This window comes from Echeneis naucrates, chromosome 6, assembly GCF_900963305.1.
Source record: "Echeneis naucrates chromosome 6, fEcheNa1.1, whole genome shotgun sequence".
NCBI lineage: Eukaryota > Metazoa > Chordata > Actinopteri > Carangiformes > Echeneidae > Echeneis > Echeneis naucrates.
Window position 1 is genome coordinate 15,270,955 of NC_042516.1, and position 9,042 is coordinate 15,279,996.

At 39.5% G+C, this 9,042-nt stretch overlaps 1 protein-coding gene across 1 annotated transcript; it reads left to right on the forward strand.

Annotated features, from left to right (window-relative positions):
- Positions 1-1,390: 1,390 nt before the first annotated feature.
- On the forward strand, positions 1,391-8,876 carry prpf3 (PRP3 pre-mRNA processing factor 3 homolog (yeast)). The gene is made up of 17 exons (XM_029504572.1): positions 1,391-1,537; positions 1,967-2,111; positions 2,697-2,827; positions 3,509-3,676; positions 3,968-4,054; positions 4,177-4,439; positions 4,576-4,694; positions 4,787-4,974; positions 5,112-5,278; positions 5,437-5,519; positions 6,204-6,347; positions 6,433-6,532; positions 6,676-6,789; positions 6,886-7,004; positions 7,731-7,808; positions 7,895-7,950; positions 8,037-8,876. Exons 2-17 carry the CDS (start codon positions 1,967-1,969, stop codon positions 8,184-8,186), a joined length of 2,112 nt encoding a protein of 703 aa, XP_029360432.1. The 5' UTR covers positions 1,391-1,537; the 3' UTR covers positions 8,187-8,876.
- The last annotated feature ends 166 nt before the right edge of the window (positions 8,877-9,042 follow it).

The window sequence follows — 9,042 nt, forward strand, 5'->3', positions numbered from 1 at the left end:
CCATTGGTGTTGTCCGAAGCTCCCATTTCATACTTTGGAAAAAACATGTATACAGTTAAAGTTCCTCAAATTGCATTATTTTATTCTGCAGTGTTATTAGGTGTTTTTCTTAAAGGCACAAGAAATCTTTCAGTCTACCAAAATAGAAGACAAACCATGCAACTGCTCACATTCTCATAAACCAGGATGTATCTAAACATGGATGTAAACAGTCTGAACATGTGGGAGACTGACTGAAGGCCAGACGATGCATTGTGAGTGGTGAATCCTTGATGAATCAGCGTATGAGGGGGATGATGATCGGAGCATGCTTTTCAGTCGGAATAACTTCCATAATGAATGGCTGACATGATAATGTGTTGTATCTCTGTCGAGGGGGATGTCTGGTAAGCTATAATACACAGTGCACAAATGCACTTTTAGAGAGAACATTAGCGATGGTATTACAACATTGGTAATGTGTGTGAGAGCGTGGACATGGGGTGCTATAAGGGAGGGGGTGATCTGGCAGACTTGTGTAGCTTCAGGCTCACTACCGCATTCATGCTCACGTTACTACAACTGCACTCAGTTGACCCACATCATGCAAAGAGAGGAAGAGAGAGAGAGAGAGAAAAGAGGGGGCGGGCCTATAATGGAGATCACCTGATAATCTCTCTTGTTTTTAGCCAGGACTGGGTTCGTGTCTGCTCCTTGGTTAGTTAAGCAATAGGTTGGCAATGTTTAACTATAAACTCAGTAGTGATAAAAGGAGATTATCCCTTGGTTGTTTTTTATGATGCAAACCAAGCCCTGACCTATAGCTATGGAGCAATGGGAACTGCAAAATAACTAAATGGAAAGGAAACAAAGTCAATCTGTTAATTGTCTGTTTCGAATCAATCAATCTATCTATATATATATATATATGTGTGTAAATATATTTTTCCACTGACAAAAGTATTGAAAATGAGAATCTGAATACTTTTTTTTAATGAAGTAAATTGGTTTCTGTCGTGAATGATTTTTTCCAAATAAATGAATAATACACCTTTTCAACATGAAAGACGTTGGTGCTGTTTGTAGGGCTGTGTTTATTCTTGACAACGAGTTTTGATTTACCGCTCCTGTGTAGAAACACCGCTATTTAACCTCTTGCTTCACACAATTAAAGGCAAAAGCTCTTTTGATCGGATGCTTAAACAAAACGAATGAATGTTTCTCTAAAACCTCGACACTGGATCAGTGTTTTAAAGTTGTTACCTTGAGATATAAACGCTCCTGTCGGACGCTGCCGGGTGGTAACGCTGCACATTTGATGTGGATGGAGCTGCAGAGGCCACGAAGAAGAAGAAAACGGAGGGGGGGAGGAGAAGAAGAAATGTTGCGTTTCCGTTTCCGGGTCCTGAATCCGAAACGTTGTGTTAACGGCGCGGTTTAGCAGAAAGTTTCTCAGAAAGCTCAGCAGTTTAAATGATTTGTGCTCTAAGACTCTATGGTTTCTTTGTGACTTTTACGGTGTAAGCGGTGTGACAGCAGATAAAGAGGCAGCTGTAAGGTTTGTTCGCTCCACTGAGCTTTTATTCGCTGGTGTTGATAGCTGGCAGACAGCGACATGCTAACCTTCGTTAGCGGGCAGCCGGGGAGTTTTGGCGGATGTAATTGATTTTAGCTTGTATGTTGTTCCCGGTTAAGCGTTTGTCACTTAGTCTGAAATTTCAGCTACAGACGAACTAACAAGTGGGACTGAGTATCTGCTTTGTATTTAAATAAGTACTAACGGGGCTTTTGCGGAGCTGTTTGTGTTTGTATGGATGAAACAGTAGATGTTTCTGTGCATGTAGCCCCTATTTGGGACGAAACAGCCCCAAACAGGACTAAAGTTCATGGTAGCACGTCGCACATTTGGTGTTCATGAATAATGCATCAATGCATCAATGCACAACATGCTGTTGATGTAAAATTTCTCCACCGTGTTATTATTAAGATGTCTCTGCCAAAGCGGGAGGTGGAGGAGCTGAGGCCATGGGTGGAGCGCACAGTGAAGAAAGTCCTCGGTTTCTCGGAGCCCACGGTGGTCACTGCGGCTCTGCACTGTGTCGGAAAGGGACTGGACAAAAGGAAAACCATAGGTAACTGTCCTATTGTTTTTATTATCAGGGTGACTTAATCTAATTAATATCCTGTCGAGACCAGATGCTTTTTGCCATTGTCATCAGGGTAATGTCATGATCGACTAAATCAACTGAAAACGCAGGAAAGGGTGAAGACAAAGGACTGTTTATAGTAACTTGCTTTCCTAACCACCTCCCATGTGAATTTCTGTCATTATTTGCATTTAAAGTGCTCCTCACGTCATATGTAACGTGATATGTAATAGTGCTTCCCTACATATTCTCTGTATAATAAGAGGAAGGCTGGAAGAGCTAACAAAGCTCCAGATTTTTCAAAATTTTACTGTATGGGGTTTATTGACTTTTGTGTGTTTGATGTTCTTCTCAACTCAACTGTTAGATGCAGCCCTCAAAATATATGTTAATGCTGTTGCAGAAATCTTGGTCTGATTCGTGTAAATGTTGGAGTTGAAACACAAGCTTGATCTTTGTTATTGTTTTCGTGCATTATAAGGCACCTTGCAGTTATTTCATTCTAACATGATAGCAGTGAAAGAATTGCTGTATTTATACTAAAACAATTGAAATGAATTTCTCCCTCAGACCAGTTGCGTCCCTTCCTTGACGAGTCTGCTGGAGGTTTTGTGGAGCGTCTTTTTGAGGCACTGGAGGAAAGCCGCAGCGCCCGTGGCAACAAAGGGGCGGGGGAAAGAAACCGCAAGAGAGACCTGAAGGTATATCAACAACTTAGGACACATTCTAACTTTATTATCCATGTTTGACAACCTCAAACCTCAGACCTCAACTAAATTGATTAAAATATTACTATTTATTTACTTAATCAACATGCACACAAACAAAGGTGATCATGTAGTCTAAGAAAGGAGATTTGCCTTTCTTGTATTCATTTCATATTTGTCTTTGTACTTTAAATCCCAGTGTATACTAGGGGTAACGGTACGTGTACCAAACATACTGAAAATATTACCATGCTAAAGCAAAGTAGAACAACTCACCACTCCTTGTTGCCTCAGGGTGATGGAACATTTGCAAAGCCCTGCATGTTGTTGTAGAGCCATCCTGAAAACCTTGTTTAGCATGTAGCACAGACCAGGCTCACTGAGCTTCAGCGACTCCAAACAAATTAGAGTTGATTAATCGAACTAACGACTCAGTCTAACGTTAGTAAAGACGAGCCATGCAGAGCCATCTTGAAACTCATTTTAACACCTCATAGGCTCATATTTTTTGTTTTCTAAATTGAAGAATTAAGTATGTAAGTAAGATTTTATGTTTATTTTAATTTGCACAGTGAAGCCACAATAAGTTTTTTTTTTTTTCTTATTTGTAATATGGCAATAAATGCAATTATAATATTTTATTGGTATTTTTCTATTCGGTCTGGTTGGTCTCAGGATGTATTTGGTGATGAAGCTGAAACAGGTGCAATCCGTGAAACTCAGGATCCAGGCGATGGGACGGTGGCAAAGCGTAAACGAGTCCCTCGCTTTGAGGAGGTGGAGGAGCCTGAGGTCATACCTGGACCTCCATCTGAGAGCCCTGGCATGCTTACCAAAATGCAGGTATGATATGGTTTTCTCATTCACAGTTAGAGATATATACTGATAAGCCATAAATATTCCTCTAGCCAATGCGTTTTTCGCTGTTCCTTACTAAATGTTGCTTACATCCTTAATATTTCCTGATTTTCCTTTTTGCAACTCATTAGCATCAAATGCGGAACAGTTGTGGCATTCTCTCTGTTATTCACTTCATGTGCAAGTTGTCTCTGAGTTATGTCTGATCTTAGAATGGATGTAAATCATTTTATCATAAACTTTTTACATTTATTAAACCTTTCTCTGTATTTATAGATCAAACAGATGATGGAGGCAGCGACAAAACAGATTGAAGAAAGGAAGAAACAACTGAGTTTTTCCTCTTCTGTCCCTGCTGGATCAGTAAGACTTTTCTTTCCCAAAAATATGTTCATAATTCTTTATCTTAAACACTGAGTGTCCATACTCAGTGTTATACAGTCCTTTTTTTCCCTCATTAGTAATTGCCCCTTCTTACACCACAGTCACAAATGGAAGCTTCGCCAGTATCACGGCTTCTTGGGACTTCGGCTGCTGCAGCTGCCGGTGGTGCCTCATCCATTGCCCCCTCCCAGGCTGCCAGTTTTATGAATGATGCTATCGAAAAGGCTCGCAAGGCGGCTGAACTGCAAGCTCGCATCCAGTCACAGTTGGCAATGAAACCAGGTATCCTCAGCGCCTTGGGGAACACTGGACCCCACACTCGGGTGGCACTAGCTAATCTGCATGCCATGGGAATTGCTCCACCGTAAGTAATTTTAACAATATTTGCAGGTTTTGATCATCTAAAATGGTATATTATAATAATATATAATAATATATAATATTTTCCAATGTAGTGTTGTGGATTATTGGCAGTTTTTTCTGTTCATCCCTTTTTTTAGGAAAGTAGAAGCCAAAGAGGTGAATAAGCCAACACCACTTATTCTGGATGAGAAAGGAAGAACTGTTGATGCAAGTGGCAAAGAGGTTGAACTCACCCATCGCATGCCCACATTGAAAGGTACGCATACAGTGGCTCAGTAACCATGCACATAATTTTATTTAGTTTATTTAATTTAAGATTTTTTGACTTAATTCTTCTTTCAATGTCAGCTAACATTCGAGCGGTCAAAAGGGAGCAGTTCCGTCAGCAGCTTAAAGAAAAACCAGGGGATGATTTAGAGTCAACATCCTACTTCGACCAGCGTGTGTTTATAACACCAGCTCAGCGACCTCGCAGGAGTTTCAAATTCCATGACCAGGGGCGTTTTGAGAAGATTGCTCAGAGGATTAGAACAAAGGTTAGATTTATATGAAATATTTATTGTCGGCACCAACTTTGTTCCTGTTTATTTAAAATAAAATAGAAAATGTTACAAAATGCTTCACACAATATCTTGACATTTGTCCTTTCTGCACCAATCTTATTCCAAACCAGGCCCAGTTGGAACGGTTGCAGAATGAAATTGCCCAGGCAGCAAGGAAAACGGGAATCCAGGCATCTACCAAACTGGCCCTGATTGCTCCTAAGAAGGACCTTGGAGAAGGAGAGGTGCCCCACATTGAGTGGTGGGACTCTTATATCCTGCCAACAAACATGGAGATGTAAGGAAGCTAAAGTAGGACTTTAAACATTTTGTATTTACTGTTGCGTTATGTTAAAGCTAGAAGGTAGGCACAATCTTTATTAAACAAATAATAATGCAGCCTGTACTGAGCAGACTTAAATGAATTGACATATGTTTCCTCTTAATCCTATGCAGAACCGAAGACACAAAATTTGACCAGTTGGTGCTCTTTGGTGTGACAAACCTGGTAGAACATCCTGCTCAAATCCAACCTCCTGGTAAGTCTTTGATGTTAATTTGTTGTTTATACACATTCTTTGAATTCTTTTTCATGCAGTTATTACAGAACCCTAAAATATCTTGCTCTTTGCATGCGAATCAATCTCTTAGTCTCTCTTTATTGTTAGGCATCATCATCTTTAACAATGTTCAGTAAGCATATGAGAGCAGGGGTGTCCTCCCAATTTACACTACAAATCAGCAAGAAATAGATGGATGACTCTCAGGCAGGTACATTGTGACTAAATGAAGGGGCTTTATTGTAACCAACAGTACAATGCAATTTGGTGCTTCTTGGTGCATCTCTCTCTCTCTCTCTCTCTCTCTCTCAGTAAAAATACCTGGTATATGTTAAATACCACAAATACAAAGCTTGTTTGAATTAAATGTGTAATGTTCAGGTTTAAAAGCTTTTGGACTGAGAGCTTGAGCCCATATTTTGTTACCATATGCTCATACATTTTGTTACAGTTTTTAATAAGACTAAATTAATTACTTTGGTATTTGTGAAGCAGATTGTTTCTATTCGGCACCTGGATATGCGTTCTCTCATTTTTGAAGGCAACAATAACTTATTACCCAGTCGGGCAGCCATCAAGCCCTATAAATGGTATTTATTTGATTAGGAAGATAATGAAATGTGGAAATTGTGACAGGATATTTTGGTGGGCTTTTTTTTACAGTTGACACAGATAAGCCGGTCACATTGGGCGTATACCTGACAAAGAAAGAACAGAAGAAACTGAGAAGGCAGACACGAAGGGAGGCTCAAAAAGAAGTACAAGAGAAGGTTCGTCTAGGACTGATGCCCCCACCAGAACCCAAAGGTATCCCCACATATATTAATATTTAAAAACTGCTACACGACTAGATTAAACAGAATGTAACTGATGTTTGTTTTCATTTTCTCAGTACGCATCTCCAATCTGATGAGAGTGCTGGGGACGGAGGCAGTTCAAGACCCAACAAAAGTAGAAGCCCACGTTCGAGCACAGATGGCCAAGAGGCAGAAGTTAGTAGAACAATTAGCTCTTATCCTCCCCCTTTTTGCCTTTATTTATGCACAATTAATTATTTCTCTATTTAATATAATTTGCAATAATTCATGTTGAATATAAGGCCTTAGGGATTTTCTTATTTTTTTCCTACCTGCAGGGCTCATGAAGAGGCCAATGCTGCTCGGAAGCTTACAGCAGAGCAGAGGAAAGAAAAGAAAGTCAAGAAGTTAAAAGAAGATACCACAGATGGTGTTCATATTTCAGTGTACAGGTGTGTATTTTTATGTAGGGAGCAAATATGCAGTGCAGTGTTTGGGTCCTGCAATGTTGATGTGTCTAATTTAAGCACCTTTTCTTCCGTGTACAGGATCCGTAACCTGCAAAATCCTGCTAAAAAGTTTAAAGTTGAGGCTAATGCCAACCAGCTGTACCTGACGGGCACAGTAGTTCTGCACAGAGACGTCAACCTTGTTGTGGTGGAGGGAGGTAAGTGGCGGGGAGTTGTGTACACTTTTTTTATTTATTTATTTATTTTTCTCTCCTTCTCCTATACCACAGCTGATACACACTTTGCGGCCTCCAACTGAAAATCTCTGGTAGTGACATTCAATGCTAGTCAATACTTTTTTATTTCATTATATGAGAAAGCCACAATAAAATGTACATAGTTAAGTTTTTTTAGTAAGTAACTTGACTAATACATTTTCAGTGATAGTTTTTTGTCCTAAAACACCACCAATAATTATTGTATATATAAATATAGTTATGATTCCATCCAAACCTTGTACAACCTGTTTTTATTCATCCCTTATATTGACATTACAGACAGTATAGAATTTTATCAACATTAGTTTACAAATCTTTACAAGCAAAAGAAACATCAATTACTTGGATTATGATAGCTCATGATGTTCCATAAACACCCAAGGAATAGGATTGCCACAAAGAAAAAAAAAAAAAAGTAAAGGAAAACCTCGAGCATAATAAGATTTTCAGGCTCCCTCGTTTAGGATAGTCCAATGTACAAATATCAAATGTAAGTCAAAATTCTAACAGCTGGTGGTAGCACCTGAGAAAAGCTAATATTAATTCTTCTTTAAAAAAGAAAAATAACACATGCTTCCATAGTGCTGCACCAAACAGAGTACCTCCAATTACAATCCCATTTAAGCTGTCTCTTATAGTGCATCTAAATTACATTTATTGTTTTAGGCCCCAAAGCACAGAAGAAGTTCAAGCGCCTGATGATGCACAGAATCAAATGGGAGGAACATAACAGTAAAAGAGATGGTAAGCGTAGCTCGTCTTTTCCCATAGTTACTTTTTTCCTTATGTTAGGAATACTGAACCATACTTAACCATTTTTTCTTAATTAGATCCAGATGGTGATGATGACACAAAAAGAAACAACAAGTGCTGGTTGATTTGGGAGGTGAGTGTTTACCCATTCTATTTTCTTAAATATTTTCTCTGTTTTGTTTTTCATCTTAATCAAATGTAATAATTCCTATTCTTCAGGGAACAGCTAAAGAACGTAGTTTTGGCGACATGAAGTTCAAGCAGTGCCCCACAGAGAGCATGGCCAGAGAACACTTCAAGAAGCATGGCACAGAACACTATTGGGACCTAGCTCTCAGCCAGAGTGTGCTGGACACCACGGATGACTGAAATCTGCCTGGAGAGCTCTCAATTTAAGTCTGCGCCAGAACACCACCCTGCCCCAACTCTCCTACAAGCCCCTAGGCCACCAGCCTCAGAGCCAACTAACCGTCACCACAATGGCTGCCTCCAGCTGGGGTCAAATGAACTTAGTCAAGAGACTTGAACGTAGAAGAGGAGGAACAATAAACCTGTGTGAATGTCTTTGTAAGAATGCGACAGATCACGGTGTGTTTAGGACAGTATGTTAATGTATGTCTCCATCAGTGTTCATTTCTTTGGTGGTAGGTTCTGTTATCAGATGTTATCCATTATTGGATAGCTAACAACACATCACCCAAGGCTTTGTGTGATGAGGAAGAAGTGTCAGATTATGTTGTGACTGACGTTTTGTGATTTAAAAAGAAAAAGAAAATGTCCAATGTACACTGAAAATAATCCCTGTGCGAGTCCAGCGGTTAATAAAACCCTCCATCAACAGACTGCACAGTTATTGTGCTAACACATTAGGAATAAACACTTTTTATACACAGTCAATGGAGTAACAGGAGGGATACGTGGCTGATGTTTGATTATGTGAAGACATTGCAGGTGCATTTCACAAAAGAGTCCCAAATTGTTTTTTTTTTTTATCTTTGACTCGCTTATAGTTATTTTTTTCTGTAATAAACAGTCACAGCCTTAAATAAACAATATACAACCGAACAGTGTTGGTGCTTTCTTTTGCTGGATTTGACTCTTAAATGATACAAAGGCCCGTTAACCGTAGCGATTTCAGGGGTAGTTGTTTTGTTCTGACCTGTTTTAAAAATACGGTAATGTGTTTACGGCAAAGTAAAACATGGGGGCGTGTTTTCTGCGAACA